The sequence below is a fragment of the Macaca fascicularis genome, chromosome 17, assembly GCF_037993035.2.
Source record: "Macaca fascicularis isolate 582-1 chromosome 17, T2T-MFA8v1.1".
Classification (NCBI taxonomy): Eukaryota; Metazoa; Chordata; class Mammalia; order Primates; family Cercopithecidae; genus Macaca; species Macaca fascicularis.
Window position 1 is genome coordinate 89,823,958 of NC_088391.1, and position 19,839 is coordinate 89,843,796.

At 39.4% G+C, this 19,839-nt stretch overlaps 1 protein-coding gene across 50 annotated transcripts in view; it reads right to left on the reverse strand.

The window, feature by feature from the left end:
• The window catches only part of DOCK9 (dedicator of cytokinesis 9), a 296,947-nt gene that overhangs the window by 121,094 nt on the left and 156,014 nt on the right, over positions 1 to 19,839 (reverse strand). For all 50 annotated transcript variants that reach the window (XM_045377312.2, XM_065533432.1, XM_065533429.1 and 47 more), the window contains exons 3-9: positions 19,467 to 19,556; positions 15,182 to 15,264; positions 12,658 to 12,727; positions 10,894 to 10,989; positions 9,804 to 9,938; positions 3,837 to 4,011; positions 2,838 to 2,905 (exon numbers count right to left, since the gene is read on the reverse strand). In XM_045377312.2, the coding sequence (XP_045233247.2) occupies positions 2,838 to 2,905; positions 3,837 to 4,011; positions 9,804 to 9,938; positions 10,894 to 10,989; positions 12,658 to 12,727; positions 15,182 to 15,264; positions 19,467 to 19,556 (717 nt within the window). The remainder of the gene's footprint in view (positions 1 to 2,837; positions 2,906 to 3,836; positions 4,012 to 9,803; positions 9,939 to 10,893; positions 10,990 to 12,657; positions 12,728 to 15,181; positions 15,265 to 19,466; positions 19,557 to 19,839) is intronic.

A 19,839-nucleotide genomic window follows, 5' to 3' on the forward strand; every position in this document is an offset into this window, starting at 1 on the left:
ATATACATAATAGCACACTAAGAAAAACAAATATCTTTTATATCACTATGCAAGACACACACACTATATATATATAAATAGTACACAGCCCTTAATATGATACTATTTTATATAAAAAATGTTATTAAGGGCAGATATTATTTTATATAAAAAATAATGTTATTATTAAGGGCAGTGTACTTTCATATTCTCCATTCAATTCTATTACATTAAAAAAAAAAAAAAAACTTTTTTTTTTTTTTTTTTTTTTTTTTGGAGACACAGTCTTGCTCTGTCACCCAGACTAGAGTGCAGTGGCATGATCTCAGCTCACTGCAACCCCTGCCTCTTGCGTTCAAGTGACTCTCCTACCTTAGCCTCCCAAGTAGCTGGTATTACAGGCACCACGCCTGGCTAATTTTTGTATTTTTAGTAGAGACAGGGTTTCCCCATGTTGGCCAGGCTGGTCTTGAACTCCTAACCTCAAATGATCCACTCACCTCAGCCTCCCAAAATGCTGGGATTACAGGCATGAGCCACTATGCCCGACCTAAAAAAACTTTTTAAAGTGAGTCACATAATGTTTAGCTAAATAAGCCTGACACAAAGTGTACATGTATGAGTCCATTCACAGAAAGGTCTAGAAAAGTCAAAACTAATCTACAGTGATGGAGGTCAAAATAATGAGGGTCTCAGATCCAAGCTAGCCTGAGGGCTGCTTACATCAGTGTACAAATGTGAACTCCAGTGAGCTCTACAATTCGTGCTTGAGCATTCTGCTATTATAAATTACACCTCAATAAAAAGAATAAAAAACTAGACAGAAACAAAAAGAAGCAGGGGTTGAAATCAAACTGATTTCGCCAACTAAAATGGCTTAAGCTAACTTGTAACCCATGGTTTAAAAACAGTTCCAAATATTTTAAATGAAAAAAAATATATAATTATACTTATAAAAATATAAGTATATATACATAAATGTACACATTTATATTAAATATATGTATATATTAAAAAATCTCCCTAGGTCTTGGGATCAAACAATACCGAATTATATTGGCTGGGTAGTAAGAGAAGGAGGGGACAGTTCCTGTATATCCTCATTGGGAAAAGTATAGATTTTTTATTAATCAACATTAAGCTCAAATAACATGAATCTTCTCCTAGGTATCCATTCTGTTCACCCAATAAGTGCAGAAGGTTACTTTCTGAATTCTAGATGGCATCACATATATTACCTGCTGCAACAAACTAAAACCCAAATGGGCACAAACATTTTGTTTTGAGAAATTATGAACTCCCAAACATCCAGAAACAAAAAAGCAAATCTCAATGCAAAATATGATACGCAGACATTCATAACACAAAAACACAAACACACAAGCCAAAACTCTTCCCGGACTAGGAGGTGGTTACAATGGTGGCACTAAAATTAGCTTTAATAGGCAGGTGCTAAAAAGATACTGTGGTAACAGTCAAGTCCTTAAAAAAAACAATGTTCTAAAGTCCTAGCCAGGGAGGGAGATTTTACACTTGAGAACAGCCATGTTGTCTTAAAATAAAGGTCAATGCTGAATGCTAGTCTATTTATAATCCTATATAGATAAACCATGTTTCTATTATAGTGTTTAAGATGTGGGTGTGGAGGGTCACCATTTCACTCTAGTATCAAAAAAAAAAAAAAGAATAGAAGGGCAGTAACAGAGTAAGTGTGCAAAGGGCTAGAGAAGACAAAGATATTTCTCTCATTTAAGAAAGAATCATTCAGATACACACAAGGACACAAGTACAAGCACAGTCATTGTAGCTTTGTTTATAATAGAAAAAATGAAAATAATAGAACCGCTAAAATTAAAAGTTATATAGTACAAATAAAAGGGGTAAATTTAAAAAATTTTTAAAGTGCAGAACAATATAGTATGTTAGCATTTATAAAACATTTTTAAACATACTGATATGTTTAAATTATAACATTATATCAGTATCTATCATAACACAGTATATATCATTATGATAGATTTATTTGTAAAGATATAAAGTGATATAATGATATAATGTTTAAATTATAACATTATATCAGTATCTATCATAATGATATAACACAGTATATATCATTATGATAGATTTGTAAAGATATAAAAATGAAAGTAAAACTTTTAATAGTGCTTGTTTCTGATTGGGGTTGTGGGAAAAGAAGAGAATGGGAATAAGGACAGTGTTTAAAAAGAACTTCAACTATAACTGATGTTTTATATCTTTTAAGAATGTGGAAACTAAAAAGGCAACATCATCGTAGATATTTAATCTGGGAAGTAGCAGTATGGTTGGTTTGTTTTTCTTTGTGCTTTTCAGTAACTCTTAAATTTCTCAAAATTGTAGGATACAGGAATAGCTTATTTTTTTCCCATTGAGAGTGACCGAGAAACAATTTCCGTAACTCAGGCAACCCCTGGGTTTTGCGGCAAGATTACCAGGTCCTTCCTCTTTAGAACTGTGTCTATTAACCTGAGTAAGGGAGAGCACATGTATCAACATAGAAAGTACGATGCTATTATGAGAACACCTGCCTGCATATTTTGGTTATTTCTTCAGTACCTGTGATGCAGTGTTAAGCATTAGCAGGGGAAAAAAAACACTTAAAATAATAATAAAAGAATATTTGCAGGGTACTTTTTGGAAGACAGACCTGAAATCATACTGCATGAGTACATGTCACCTTGTAATCAGGTCAGAAAAACAGAGAGGTAATCGCAATGTAATTGTTATGATTTCAACAGGTTCCATTCTGGACAAACCAGTGAAATGAGAAATACTTCAATAGCATTCAATGAAGAGCAGAAGATGTAAGATGATGTTACCTTGGCAAGTTCCGGCAGGTAGCTATCTAAACTGGAACCAGAACCTTCCAATTTGCTTTGTTCATCATCTAAAATGGCAAAACAGATTATTGGAGTCACTTGTATTCATAGCATTTCATTTGAAACAGGAGGAGGAAGGCCATTTCTCTTAGGTGCCTTCAAATGAACACAGTGGTTCCCCACTCTGGATGCTCCCGGGAAACACTTGGGGTGCTTTGAAAAAATACTGATGCACAGGTCCAGTGCTGAGAGTCAAAACATTGAGTAGCTGGTATAGCATGGACACTGTCCAATTAGACCTGACACTAGCTATGAACAACAGCCCACATGGACACATCCATGAGACCCCCTAAAAGTCAGACCTGCCCAGGCTCCACCCCAGGCCAACTAAATCAGAATCTCTTGTGGGATCAGGTAAATGGTATTTTTAAAAAGCTTCCAGGCACTTCTAAGGGGAAGCCAGGGTTGGGAACCACATAAGGGTTGAAGTAAAACATGAATTGTCAAGAACATAGCCAGTTTTTTCTCACCAATTTAATCTGAGGCTCCCATGCATTCTAATTATTACTAATATTTTATAATACAGTAAAAATTCTATGCCAGATACTTGAGATTCATTTTCTTATTTACTCTCCCATCTTCCCAGCAATTTTCATGTTTATTCCCATTTCACAGGTGAGTCAACTGAGGCTCAGAAAACATAAGTTGTTTACCCAAGGCTACACAGCTGAAATACAGTATTTATGGGACTCAAACCCAGGTCTTCCTTTCTGCTTCCGAAGCTTTGGTTCTTTCCATTACATGATTTCCACATACAAAATGTCAGGGAAGTAGGTTATAATGTGGCAAAACCTTTGCGGACAGGCTATTTGTAAAGAGCTCCTATCCATCCCACCTCTCATGTACTTGTGCAACACAAGTCTCCTTCCTATACCCACCTGGCAAAAATAAAGACACCCACAGAGTGTGTATGTGCCCGGGGGAAGCCAAGCTGCCTACCTTCATGAGAGTCACCATTTCGCTTTTCTTGCATCGCGGCTTCAAAGTTGAGCTGGAGGATCTTATTTAGAATTGTGATCCATTCTTCCATTTCTACTTCGCTGTCTGCTGCCAAGAGATAACTACTTTTGTCCTGCATTTTGAGCTCAAAAGCAAAACGCCTGACTTTGTTGTTCTGAAATGAAAAAAGGATAAAGAGACATACTTTAAGAATTAGAACTGCTTTAAAATAATTTTTCTCTCTTATTTGTTGGTGAGTGTTATCTCATTGGCATTGAGAACCAAGCTATTTTAAACTGCAAGCCCCCTCCTCATGAAATCCCATCACTGCCCACCTTCCCTGTTTCACTTCCTGCAAGCTTTATTTTTCCATCTGACTCATTACCTGCTGTACATACTCATTTGATTCATTGTGTGCCCCTGCAGTGGAATGAAAGCTCCTCAAAGCCCCCATTTTGTTCAGTGCTACACATCCTTAGTCTCTATGGACTCTACAGTGACTTGCACATAGTGAGTGTTTGAAAAATATTTGTTGAATAAAGGAAATTTCATGTAAAATTTTCATATTTCTTCAGCTCCTTTTTTTTTTTTTTGAGACGGAGTCTTGCTCTGTCGCCCAGGCTGGAGTGCAGTGGCGCAATCTCGGCTCACTGCAAGCTCCGCCTCCTGGGTTCATGCCATTCTTCTGCCTCAGCCTCCCTAGAAGCTGGGACTACAGGCGCCCGCCACCACGCCCGACTAATTTTTTTGTATTTTTAGTACAGACGGGGTTTCACCGTGTTCGCCAGGATGGTCTTGATCTCCTGACCTCGTGATCCGCCCGCCTCGGCCTCCCAAAGTGCTGGGATTACAGGCGTGAGCCACTGCACCGGCCCAGCTCCTATTTTTTTTTAATGAAGTAGTGTATGGTATTATATTTTTAAAAGCCAACCATTATCTATTATGTTTAGCTTACTTATCTGGAACTTTCCCATCCTTTATGAATCCCAAAAAGTATTTGGACTCCCTGTCCGTGGCCTTGCCTCCTGCCTCCGGTTTTCACGCCTGCAGGAGGGTGACTGGCTCAAAGAATAAGAGTAGTCCCCGTGCAGTAGCAGACAGAAGATGAACATGCACTAGGCCAGGACTTCTCAGCCTCAGTATTACCGACACTTGGGCAGCCAATTCTTTGTTGTGAGGGGTTGGCCCGTGCATTGTACAATGATTAGCAAAATTTATGGTCTTAAGCCAACAGATGACAGTCTTCAGACATTGCAAGATGTCCTCCAGGGAGCAAAATCTCCCCAGGTTGGCTGCACTAGACAGAGGTTCAGCTCAGAGGAACACGGCACAAGATCCCCTGTAAGGACAGGCGAAGTGATATGAAATCGAACACTTCCACTAACCTGGGCCAGCAAGACAGCCTCCCGTATAGCCACTAAAATCCTAATGGGTTATCCACAGTCACTCTAAGATTTCCTTGGTGGAGGTCTCAGGGACAGGGCAACCCTCCCAAAAGTCTCTGTGATTTTGCAGCACAGTTCTTAGAAATGCAAAGTCAAATGCTCCCCTTGGCAAAGTCACACACTCTTGTGCACAGACTGTCTGCTGTGGGCTCAGTAATTGCCACCTTGGCTTTCACTTAAACTTCAAGGCAAGAACCAGGGAAGAAGAGTCAAAGGCTAGAAACAACATGAGTTTTCTCTCCTCCTTTCCCTGTATACTCACAATCGTGAAAAGAGAAAGTTAAAAGTGGGGGGGAAAATACCATTAGGACTCAATTCTAAATCATTTCTGTTTCTGAGTCTCAGTTTCCTCATCTGCAAAATAAGTATAATACATTTCAAGGGTTCTAAAATACTCAAAAATTTTTAGTTTAGGCATTTTTTTTTAATTCACAGCACCAGTCAACTAATTTTTTAAATAACATCCATAAGTAATAATTTTTAAAAACACTTAAATCACAACTTTTGACTTTTAGTTTACAAACAGACATAGATAAAAACAAATTATTTTACTCTTTTGAAGGCTTGGATACACTTTATTAAATGAAAAACACCATCAGCTGCATCTGCAAAGACATTTTGAAGGAAGAGACTTCCATTGAAATCAGAATCTCAGATTTTGAAATGCACCCCAGAGACTAATGGATAGCTCAGGGCTGTTGTACTTATAGACAGCTGTCCCCGGGCCAAAAACATGCAACAAAACTCTCTTATAAAACAAAAACAATTACTTCTTACTTTAAAAAATGAGGTTACCAAATATATTTAGGTTTGCTTTAACCTTCTTTTTAAAGTCAGTGCCAGAAAATTCAGCTAAAAAGTAACTTAACGGTCTTTTGACTAAAGAATACAAATAAAACTCCTACCTGGGAATCCCACCCAAGAAGTTAATTTACTGTCATTGAAACATCACTCTGGCACTCCTTACTTCATAAACACTGTCAATAAACATCCTCTGATATAATGAGGTTGTTCATAGTGGTGGCTTTCAGTGGAGGCTGAATTGCCAGCTGAGAGACATCCACATTCGCTGTTGACTGAAAATAATTTTCAGTGAGCATTAAGCGGTGCTACACTCTTGATCTTGGGCCCAAATACACTTTCATGTATTTTACCTTTTTTTTTTCTTTTTTTCTTTTTTTCTTTTTTTCGGTGGGGTGGGGATACTACACAGCGGTGTTTTGTTTGTTTGCTTTTTTGTAATCCTCTCAAATTACCTTTTCGTGTTTTTCGCTTATTTTTCAAAGTGGTTTTTAAAATTAGTTACCAATAATTGAAGTTACCAAAGTTTAATTCAAATTCTGTATTTCTCGCTTTTTGAGAAACCAGATGATCTGGCACCTTTGAGCTGGGGGTTCCTCCTGGCGGTACCAGCTGCAGATGGGCAGCAGATGCCCCCTTTAAATGGAGCGCTGGGCTCCAGGTCACCCCAGCATTCCCTGTTGATTTGCAGCCAGGCCTCTCTGTCACTTAATTTACCTCCTTGGTCCCTGCAGACATCTGATTCTGACCCCTCCCTTCCACAGCTGACTGTGAGGAAGAAACAGGATCTGGACTTACTCTCCCACCATCATTGGTAGAAAAGTGGACAAAATACATGAAATAACAGTTTTTAGATAGGGGGCAAAAGGCAGTGCAGCCCTTCCTTTGTAGAAGGGAAAGACATGAGGTGAGCCCCACATCGCCTCAGCTTTCTGCCTGGAGGCAGTATCTGAATTGCGGCACAGGAAGGGGAATCCAAACAGAGCCCTGCCATCTTGCTGAGGAGAAGACACTGACCAGACCTGGGGAAGACCAAGGTGGCCAGAATATGCAGGGCAGAGTCTCCAAAATGACAGGAAATAAAATAGCACAAAGGTAAGAGAGAGCAGAGCTCCAGAAAGATCCACCGAGTCACACATGCATTAGGTATATGTTTTCTGTATGTTATACCTTATTTTCTATTTATATGTTATACCTTATTTTCTCTTTATATGTTATACCTTAACAAAAAAGCTTACCAAAACATAAAATAAAAATCAAGACACAACCACCAAAATTTTAGAACACTGAAGAGAAGACCACAAAGAACAGGGATTCAGAATAACATCAGAATCCTCCAAACAACAGTGGAAACTAGAAGGCAATGGGATACCCTTGAAATTCCAAGGTAAAATGATTTCACTTTGAACTTTATAACTAGCCAAACTATGAGTCAAGCGTGAATGCAAAAATAAAGATATGAACAGATACCCTCATTCTCAAAAAATTAACATCTCACACACAATTCCTTAGAAAGCTGCAGAAGATGTGCTTCTCCAAAATAAGAAAGTAGAACAAGAAAGAGGAAGGCATAAGGTTCTAGAAACAGGAAGCCCAACACTGGGAGGAAGAGAGGCCGAATGTCTAGATGGCAGGTATGCGGGGCAGGGAAAGCAATTCATCCAGATTAGAGGCCAAAGGAGGGTGCCAGGAGCTAAAATCCTATCTACCAGCACAGAAGTCATGCAATGACGTCCAAAACCAATGAATGAAGAAACAGCAGTGAACACTTGTGATCTAGCACCACTACTATTTCAAGGGAATAGGATGTGAGTGGGTGAGGGTGATGCAGAGGTGAAGCATTGCCCTTCAGCACTGCTGGGCTTTTTTTTTTTTTTTTGAGACAGAGTCTTGCTCTGTCGCCCAGGCTGGAGTGCAATGGCGCAATCTCAGCTCACTACAACCTCCACCTCCCAGGTTCAAGCGATTCTCCCGCCTCAGCTTCCTGAGTAGCTGGCATTACAGGCACCCGCCACCACACCTGGCTATTTTTTGTATTTTTAGTAGAGATGGGATTTCACCATGTTGGTCAGGCTGGTCTTGAATTCCTGATCTCAGGTAATCCACCCACCTCTGCCTCCCAAAGCGTTGAGATTACAGGCATGAGCCACTGTGCCCGGCTAGGCTGTTTCAATCGGACAAATGTATTCCTTGGAAGAAAATGCACTTTAATTTTGGGTAAACACGCAAATACATAACAAGTATACCTCTGGTCAAACCAGATAGCTGTGTAACACTGGCCCCACCAAACAATCTCCTTACAGAATCGAGCTACAGGCCGATGTGATCAGCCACCATGGAGTCATTTGAAGAGAGAATTCTTTGATAATGGTGACTGAATCTTTTGTGAGGGGTTGTTAGGAAGATTGTTCATCAATCACAGAGTCTTCTGTCTGAGAGGGACCCTGAGAAAAACGCCTGAATGATCTTCATTCTGAGACTACTGGGGCAGCTTCTGACTAATTGAATTGTCTGTATCTTATGTGCACTGTGAATTGTGCGACTGAACAGGTCTCCAAGTGAGAAGGCACAGAGCCCAGGTGGTGGCCCACCCATAGCAGGTGTTAGATCTTCAAAACATATGCTTTCTCCTTAACTCTATTTTCTCTCACCCTTATCCCAACCCCCTGTTCATCTTTCTGCTTTCACCCCCACTTTAAGTTTATGCTATCCCATGTCCTGTGTATGCTTGTAAGCTGCTGCCTTAAATCTTCCTTGAAAGTGGCAAAGCTGGATGAATGGAGGGGTGGAGAGATGGATGGATGGACAGATGGACAGATGATGGACAGGGAAACTGAGAACTCTCTTCCAAAGACAATGCTAAAAAGCTACAGAAGGATGCACGCAAAACTGGTAGTAGCTCCCCTCAGAGAAGAGAGACTAAAGAGGGGAGAAGGCGTCCAGAAGGACTTTCACTTTATGTGTATTATCTGATTTTTCACAATAAAAATACATTCATGTATTATGTATAATTAACAAAAATTTTAAAGGATAAGTACATAAGCCCTATGATATAAAAGTACAACAGCCCTATGATTACAAAACTATCTAATATTGACCAAATGCTTACCATTTGTTGCCACTGTTCTAAGCTCTTTACATGTGTAATGAATTAACCCTCTCAGTAACCATATTTGGTACTGCCATTATCCTTATTTAACAAATGAAGAAACTGAGGTACAGAGAGGTTAAATAACATCTCCAAGGTTACAGCGCTGGTAAGTGGAGGAGCAGGGATTTGAACTCAATCTGCGCTGAAATCTAATCTCTTTACTGATCTACATGGCCAGTGGTACTATAATGCTAGCGACAAAAATCACCACTGAGATACTATGAAGTGTTTTAAATATTTTCCTGCACTGATTCATCCAATGTGCTCATTTGCCATATTAAAGAAACATTCTCATTATCTGAATTAAGTAGCCTGTTAAAGGTCACGCAGCTATAAAGTGGCCGAGCCAGAGTGCTCCTGCCTGCCACAGCATAATCTTGCCTCTACATTATCCCTTTCGTCTTCTATAATGATGAAAAACAAGACTTTCCTCATTTAAAGTTAGATGTTATATTTCTACTATGCGTATTGCCATTTTTAGAAGTGTTTGCTTAAATCTGCTATTTTTTATTTACACATAAGCACTACTGCAGATAAGAAAACTAACGGCAAAACTCTTTTCATATTTACCTGAACCACACCCATACAGGAATCCAGAAATATTGATCCTTTTGGTTCTTTGGAGATCTTTTCATCTTTATAAAAATTCAAATTATAGGATCCATCGCCAAGTTGAATCAGGTGGAAAAATCGTCTCTTAAATGACTGAGAGAAAAATATACACACAGCGATTCTTTCAAAATGAAGAGGGTCACAATCTCTATCAATAACCCACTTATGACTACACACATACATAACACCTGTTTCCGTTCTCACTCTAGCTGACGCTCCAGGTTACTGCGGGGTTAAGACTCCCCATCCCATCTAAGAAGCTCACTGCATCTCAGCTCTGAGGAGGTGGTTCCCCTAATATCCATGGGTCATTTTTCTCACCCACGGAATCGGAGATTTTACATAGCTACCCAAAAGCAGTGCAGGGACTTCCAATTTGGGATGCAGCACAGAAGGACAGAAACTTTCTCTAAAATCCCCAGGGTTTCTTGCTCAGAGAATGGGAACTATTTTTTGCCTCAAGACGCTGAATGATTTTCCAGCCTCAGGGTAATGACAGTCACATTTCCTCCTTAATTTTTATCTCCCTGACTCGCTTGTTTCTATTCCCTTTGCTATTAATCCTGATGTTTCTCTGGTCCCACTTTTCTCCTGAATAGCTTCTTCTATTGGTGTGACTTCTTTCTCTGCAACCTTCTCCTCTATGCAACTATTTTCTTTTTTCGTCCTCAATTTTTGCTTTACTTGTTGCAGTACACCTCCACAGAAGTGCTCAGGATTGGCATGACAGATATGTCCCTTGGTGACATTCTGTGAGGTACTAAGGAACACTTTTCAGTTAGTATAGAGAAGAAAGCCTATTGTCAGTGACTGCACCTTCACACCAGCCGAGGGATGGTCTCCTTATGCTGGTGGTCAGAAGACAGTGAGGGAAAGTGGGTGGATGAGACTGCCAATTGGGGTGCTATCACCAGGGGAGCATCCTAGGAACCAGACAATGTCCCTTTTGTGGGGAAGAACAGCATGCACATTCATCTTGAGCATTGTTCTAGAGCTCTATGGAAGAAAGGGCTGTGAGAGGGGAGGGCAAAGTGATGCGCGTCCTCACCCTCATGGTCACGCTGATGGCACTGTTCATGTTGCCTTTGTACAGCCAGCCATGCTTGGTGATCCCACCCTTCTGGGAACCGAGGGAGGCAGCATCCTAGGAGAGAAGGAAAACACCACCAGTCAACCTCCCGTTATTACCTGGGTTACTTGCTGTGAGTTTGGTCAATGGGAAGGTCATTCCCTTTGTGCCAAGTTGTCCACTGCCCCTGTGCTGAAGTACCCATTGACACCAATGCCTACAAGTCACATGAAAGTCCACTTAGTGGTAAAAGAGAGAGACCTGCCTACATTTCTGAAAACTTTATTCCATTAAAGGCAAAGCTAGCTCCTGTCCAAATTTTTATTTGTCAGTGTTTAATGAGCCACAGAAAGGACATACTTCAACTGACCACTCAAGTTGGAAGGTCTTGCCTGATTTCATGAAAAAATGTTTTCAAATTACACTCCCCTATAGTCAGAGGACAAAAGCACATTCCTGGAAACCTTCCCAGAGGCTTAGTTCAGGGAAAGGTGAATAAAGAAAGGGAGGAAATGCGAGGCAATACAGAAAGGAGAGATAAAAATGATGGAGAGAAAAAAGAAGGAGAGACAGGCAAGAATGCAAGCAGGGATAGAAAGGAAGAAAGGGGGAGTCAGAGAAGTGAAAGTAAAGAGCTGAGAGAAGTGAAGAGACCTGCTTTTTTAGCACAGACCCCCATGCCGCAAGACCTGGGTTTAAGGAGAAGAGCATGGAGCTGCCACCTGCTGCTACAAATATGTTAAGCACACATTTGTATGTAGAATAGACAGACGAAAAATACACACACACACACACACAATCTGGCAAAGCTTTCGTAATCACACAGGCAATTGCAGAAAGACGCATCATACGCTTTGTCTTGGACCATCTCAACATTAATATTGGCGGTTTTAATATTTCTATTAACAGCATAATAGAAATAACTTACCATCTAGGATTTTACAGTTTAGTGCATGCCCTTACATGCTGTATTTCCATTGGTCCTCCTGTCACTATTCATGCTAATCAGCTCCAAGTTCCCAATATATTGTTCATTTTGAATGAGCAGTCATTTTTCTTAGAACTGTTTTAAAACTAGTTTCTAAAACAATCTGCTGCATGCACATTGCTTAATGAGTGGCTAATGTTATAGCTCAGCTGACACATTTTTTAAAAACGAAAAACCTGAACTCGCAATGGGACACTTAACAACCAATGGGGAGGATAAGAAATGCAGAGATGGGCACTGTCTTCTTGTGAGGTTTCCCTCACTCGGTGGGCAGACTCACCTCAATGCCCCACTCCCTTTACATACTTCTTTAGCCATGAGTTTTCTCTAGGAATAGGGGGAGTGGGCTTGATAAAATCAGACTTCACTCACTAAAAGCAATCATTGAAGAAATAGCCATTTAAATCTACTGGCTGGCAGCTGTTTTGAGATCTGTTGAAAAACAACCTAAATTCAAGGTCTAAGTCATCTTGATATCTTTTAACAGTGTAGCCAGATCGGATCCAAGTCTTTGAAAATGATCTCAGAACAAATAAACACAACCAAGAGAACATGAAATGCTAAGCAGTAAAGTTGAAACAGAGACCTCATTCCAATCAATCAATAACATTTTTAAAAAATTATTCCGTTTCATGTGACACTCCAATGCCTATTTTGGCTAAATGTCGGTAATTTTCTAACTAATCTTTTAAGTCTGTAAAATTCATGTTTAAATCTAGAGTGAAAAGAGAAGCAACAGCAAGCAGGTATCCCACCTCATCTTTGTCGACCTCCTCATCAACTTCGTAGACATGAACTGGAAGTTTATCCAACTTGACCACTTTGCTATAAAAACAACAAAGAAAATTTGTTTTAGAAATGCCTAGTCAAAGAAGAGGCTTTGCATTTCCTCTTCCATCAGAGGGCCCAGCCTTTACTAAATCCAAAGATGGCCCAGCTTCTCTATTCAGACAAAGAATAAAACCATCTATGCCCGTGCTTCTCAAGGTGGGTAAGCCAAGAGACTGGAGTAACAAAGCTCCAAAAAGCTATGTGGAAAAGACAGCATAGCTTCTGGGGAGTCAGCAGGCATATTAAAAGTAAGAAAGTAACTAGTTTTTAATAAACAAAGACTTGGTAGAATAACTTTTAATACAAAGTTTATGAGGAAAAACAGGAAGATTGAGTTGTTGCATTGAAACTGATTAACAATGATGGTATTAACCACAACAAAAACAAGACACCAATATCAATAGCAGCTTGCATTTACTCAATGGGTATGAGGTGCCAGGCCCTGTGCACTTCTCACGTGCCCTCTCATTTAATCCTTTAATGATGGTGACTGTTGTTAAGGCCATTTAACAGATGAGGTAAATCAGGCTTACAGAGGGCAGAGTTGTCCAAGGCAGAACACAGAATCTGTGTTCTTCATCACTTTACAATTCTCCCTCTCTTTTTCGTCGCACATTTGGAAATGCTCATTAACGCCAATAGGGAAAATGTACCAGCAGTCTAATAGATAGTAAGTACACGACATCACATAGTCTGATATATTTCAACCCTTAGACTATGAACAACAGGATCAACAAAGATGGGCTAAGCCAATCCAATGGGAAGAATTAAAAAATCCCTAAGGGAAGATTGGGTAAATATAGAACTAAAGAGCACACCCATCTGGAGAAGATAATGCTAGGAGGGAGTGTTCCTGGCTGAGGTTTAAAAAGAGGCAATCAGGGAACTGGCCGAACACACTTAAGGAGTGGCAAAGCCACACACGGAGGAAAAACAAACAGCTAGGTCCACTAAGAACAGCATAAAAGGTTCCAGCTCAAAGATGTAACAAACACAAAGAAAAATACATTAATCAGGTCTCAAGTAATATTTTCATTGGTGATGGTTAGTTTTAAAACATAATCCATCACGATTTGCTTTCAATTTTCTCAAAATCAAGTACACTTCAATTTGCCAACTGCTATGGTTTGGATATGGTTTTTATTCCCACCAAAACTCAGATTGAAATTTGGTCCCCAGTGTTGCATTATTGGGCCTAGTGGGTCATGGGGCAGATCCATCATGAGAGGCTTGGTGCTATTCTCACAGTAATGAGTGAATTCTTGTTCCTGGCAAGATGGGATTGCTTGTTGCTGAAATGGATTAGTACCCAAGAGAATGGGTTGTTATAAAGTGAGGTTCCTCCTCCTCTTTGGTCTCTTTTCATAAGTGCCAACTTTCCCCTTTGACCTTTTCCATCATGTTTTGAAGCAGCACAAAAGTCTTCAACAGAAGCTGAGCAGAAGCCAGTGCTATCCTTCTTGTACAACCTGCAGAACTATGAGTGAAATAAATCTCTTTTCTTGGCCAGTCAAGGTGGCTAACACTTGTAATCCCAGCAGTTTGGGAGGCAGAGGCAGGTGGATCACCTGAGGTCAGGAGTTTGAGACCAGCCTGGACAACATGGTGAAACCGTGTCTCTACTAAAAACACAAAATTAGCCGGGCGTGGTGGCACATGGCTGTAATCCCAGCTACTCAGGAGGCTGAGGTGGGAGAAGTTGGGAGGTGGAGGTTGCAGTGACCCGAGATCGTGCCATTGCATTCCAGCCTGGGTGACAGAGTGAGACTCTGTCTCAAAAATAAATAAATAAATAAATAAATAAATAAATAAATAAATAAATCTCTTTTCTTTATAAACTACCCAGCCTCAGGTATTCCTTTAAAGCAATACAAAATGGACCCTTTTATAACAGATAGTCTGTCAAGGCAATACCTGATTCACTTTAGCCACCACTATTCAATCTAAATACACTTGCTTTTGGTACGGTCTAGAATAAGTTAATACTTTAAAGGAGGTAAAAAAAAAAAATTTTAACTGGGAAAATGCTTGTTTCTTGATTTACTTTTTTTTAAAACATAAAATTTATTCAATGTAAAATGCTCTTTATAATTATCTTCCTCAAAATATTCTTTTCAAGGAAAAAATACACTGCAGCATATTTCAGTACACTTACATTTTCTTTGTGTTATATTTCATAGTGAAAAAATTTCACCTATTATCAGTGGTACCCTGAAAAGAACCACTGGACATAATTAAACCACCCACACGTTTATTACTACCTAGCAATACCAAAGCAGCATGTTTGAGTCTTACAATCAAAGGCCCTGTAAACAATAGTTATACCACATACACATAAACCATCCAGAAATGTTTTCCCCAATTACTCTGATTGCATAGGAAGTTACATACCTCCCCGCAAGCATTTCAAGTACACTTTTCCCTATGTGTATAATATAGTTTACTCACTTCGGAAGCTGTCGAAACTCTCCTGAGTAATCTTCATATTTATAGTTCACAAGATGCCAGTCAGAGTTATAGGTTTTGATGCACTATTGAAGGGGGATTTGAAAAATAGAAAGTAAAAAACAGAGAGGTATGTGACGACTTTTGGAAAACACTTGGGAAAGATTGTGAAGGCATACCCATACAAACATCAAAAAAAAAATCTTTCCCATCAACCAGCTAATGCCTGAAATTCCACCACCAGAGATTCCTGTGAAGCTTGGGACTTTGAACCACTGAAACATTACCCTTGGGGGCAGTATCACTTTAAGTTATCATCATTAATGATCTGAGAGCAGGTTTTACAAGTAGACAACTTCATCTAACCTTATGACATTTACCTAACAATGGACTATTTCAGACTAAGCACCTGGTGCTTAAAAAGCCATGTGGCCTCTACTATGACATGAAAGTGAACAGGATGCGTGAACTTAAAGACGCATTCATGGTATTTACTAATACTAGAAGTAGCTAGCTCTGTTAGTTAATATTCTCATGTAAATTTGCCCTCAGTTTTTCTTTCCATTCATAAGGAAAAGAGTGAAATAATTAGGAAGAAAGGTTTAGATTCCAATTAATGTTAACATGATGACATTTTCATCTCTGTGTGTGTACAGAATGTTTAATGTAGTCCTGCACTACCAAGGATTCTATTAGTAACCTAACCTACACAGACCTCATTCAAACTACCTTGCCACATGACAGATTCAATGGGCCAGCCTGGTGTCTGTCGTTCATCTACCCATGAAGATCCTCCAGTAGTGCATAAAGCCTAAGATTTTAATGCCACATCCACCAGATCTTCAAATATGAATGAGTCAAAATCAAAAACTATAGAATTTTAGTTAAAATCAGCTTAGTTCAAATGATCTTCTGTACAGTCAGTACTTGACTATATATGTGCAGACTTCAGCGTGGGGGGAAAGAAAGCAGGAGTGAATCCATGAAAATATAGGTAGATCAATGTATTTATGCCTTATCTAGTTTATTTGACTCCGGCTGTAACTAACATGAACAACATCTCTATTCTGCTTCTTTCACTTCATCGTTTCTACTGTCAACCTTTCCATCTGTGTCATAGGCCATGCCTGAAGGCTTTCTGAAGCAAATCCCTCCACCTCAAAATCATGAAAATAAAAATTGCAACAGCAGTAAATGCTGATTTTGTGCCAGGCTCTACAATAAGCACTCTACTGGCAAGGGTGTGATGTGAAGGTAATGTAAGTTTTTAAAATCGTTCTGAGAGGTGGAACAAATAGCAGAGAAGGGCTAAGCGCAGAGTCACATTTTGGAGCTGGCCAACTCTTCCATTTTTTTACTCTGTAGACACGAATATTTTAAAATGCTACTTTATCCTTGAAAATGATTGTTTTTAGATTTCTCAAAGCATTTTCACATTTAAAGTATTATACACTCAAAATTGCATTCCAAAACCAATCAGATTTCATAATAATCCATAGTTTTGGATTTTCCCACTACTGCCCCTAGGTCCACTGGCACAGTTAAGTAGTCAGGCCTGACTACGTATGACACGGTCTCGTAGGCGTGATCCTATTCTCTTCAAAGAGCCACAGTGGTTTTTCAACAAGCACTGGAACTAAAGTTGTACCACCAAGTCTCCTGCAGGACATTAAAACTATTCTGAAGTATAAAATGTACCTGCCCAATTAAAAACTAAATAAACCAGCATGAAATGCATTTATGAAGAGAGCCCAGATTTTTTTTTTTTTTGAGATGGAATCTTGCTCTGTCACCCAGGCTGGAGTGCAGTGGCATAATCTCGGTTCACTGCAACCTCTGCCTCCCGGGTTCAAGCGATTCTCCTACCTCAGCCTCCTGAGTAGCTGGGATTACAGGCGCACACCACCATGCCCGGCTACTTTTTGTATTTTTAGTATGTACGGGGTTTCATCATGTTGGTCAGGCTGGTCTCAAACTCCTGACCTTGTGATCCACCCGCCTCAGCCTCCCAAAGTGCTGGGATTACAGGCGTGAGCCACCACGCCTGGCCAAGATTTTAATACCTTAGGCAAAATGGGGAAAATAATTACACTTTATTATGTTCAAATATTTATAATTATAAGGAATTGCACATACAAAAAAAAAAAAAAAAACTCCACAGTGAATCTGGCTAAGTATTTAGAGATCCATTGATTTAACAAGCCAGTGTTGACTATCTACATAGCAGGCATTGGCTAAATTCCAAAGCAGAAGCACAGAATGAGGCAAGAAACCCCCACTCCTCCGGGGATGTAGAAAGTCTAGGAGATAAGGAGTCCAGAAATCCAGATCTGGAGAACTGTACCTCCAAAAAGACAGGAATGTGACTGACTGATTACATGATTAACATTTCAAACCTGTGAAATTCAATAATATTTTGAAGTTACACTGAAAAGTTTTTGAAGTTTTTTTCTGCTTTGTTTTGCTTTGTTTTAAGCCATTAGGTCATTCTCTGGATCAGAGGATGAAGAGGAAGTGATGTTCACTCCACCCAAGTGGAAGGGTCCCAAAAGTGTTTAGTTATGTTGGCTCCAGCAGCATAGGATGAAGCAGCTATTGCTCAACCTGCAGTGATTAAATAACTTAATGGAGAATTCTCCCTCAAAAAACCATATTTTTTTAATCAACTGGGAGAACTGAGTTAGCAATTAATAATTTTGCCACATGCTTTAAAACATGGGTCAACAAACTTTATGTGCAAAAGGCAAGATCATAAATATTTTCAGCTTTGAGGGTCATATGATCTCTGTTACAACAACTTAACTTTGAGTTGCACGGTGACAGTAGCCATAGGCAATATGTAAACAAATGTGCTTGGCTGCTTTACAATAAAACTTTATTTACAAAAATAGGCTACAGGCTAGATTTTGCTTGTAGGTAATAGTTTGCCACTACCTGCCTTAAAAAGACATTTATAACTACATTCACAAACACATCTGGCTGTATTTGTCTGGAATTAAGTTTACTAATATAGTAGCAAAGGAGGTAAGAAAGGAAGTTACTTTCTCAGAAAGATGAGAGAACACACTTAACATTTTTTTAATTTTATATTTAATTTTTAAAAAATCTCAATGGAAATTAAATATTGTTATTTAATTGGTCTTTATTTATAAGAGTATATATAGCTTCCTTATATAAGCTATATAAAAATCAGTTTCATTGATGGGCATATTTATGATCTAAATATCAACTAGAAAAACCAGGATTTAAAAAATCATTATTTTTAAAGAAACTTAAAGAAACAAAACTAAAACACCTGATTAATCCTTCCTACCAAAAATTACCTGAAGGAAAAAAGAAACACTCCAAGGGGGAAAACTGAAGCAAACAACCTAAATTATAATAATTTCTCTTTCTGGCTAGGCACAGTGGCTCATGCCAGTAATCCCAGCATTTTGGGAGGCCAAGGTGGGCAGATCACTTGAGGTCAGAAGTCTGAGACCAGCCTGGCCAACAGGGTGAAACCCTGTCCGTACTAAAAATACAAAGGTTAGCCAGGCGTGGTAGTGTACACCTGTAATCCCAGCTACTCGGGAGGCTGAGGCAGGAGAACCACTTGAGGCAGAGGTTGCAGTGAGCCGAGATTGCTCCACAGCACTCTAGCCTAGACAACAGAGCAAGACTCTGTCTCAAAAAATAAAAATAAAACAGTAAATAATTTCTCTTTCCTCCATAATTTTATTTGTATTTTCAAACAAAAGTAATATTAATCAATGTATCTTGATCAGGAATATATAAAGTAATCAATATATATAATAATATATATTGACTAGTAATAGATCTCGCTTATTATCAGCTAGTACTTCATGAATACTAAACTAGTCGAAAATAACTTGCAAATATTTCGTATAAATGAAATAAATGATACATAAGTGTGTGTGTCACCCTTAAAAACAGTATCAATAACAAGGCCTCCCACAGATTTCCAGTGAATTCATTTATAAGTTACTGCTTATTTTAAGCCCATGAGATAAATTCTGTGGAATTCACTTTTTGAAGTCAGATATAGCCCCCTCCAACTAAGTAAAATTTTAAAAATAATAAAAATGTAAAAAAGAAATAGCCCCTGTGGACATTTCTGTCCAAGTTTCAGAGTCTGAAAACTTCACATTATTCTCATATTCAAACATCCATCATAGAAATATAATTACCCTTTGACACTTTCTTGACAATTTTGAAATTTAAAGAAAAAGAGGCAGTTAGGGGGAAATGACTTTAAAATGTAAATTAATACAGGAAAGAGCCTTACCTCTGTAACAAACAAGCTCTGTGCTTCCTCTTCCGCCTTCGCAGGCACTGTTGAGCATATGTATCGACCCTGTCGTCTCAGGATGGCCGTCTGGAAACAAAAACAGGAGGAAAAGCCTTGGGTAAGTGAAGGAGGCAGGTGCCAGCCTCAGAGTGCAGCTGTGTGCCCTGCAGCTGGGCCTGGCACCCACAGAGTCCCTCCAATTTCCCCCATCCAGTGCAGCTGCCTCCTTCGGTCACACACAACAGATTCCATTTGGCAACCTCAAGTTCCAAAGCCAGGCTGGGTCACAGCTCCTGCTTCTTTCTGGATCAGGCGCCCACAGATCCCTCCAGCCAGCCCTTCCTGCAGGGTAGAGGCCCCTTTCAAAGTC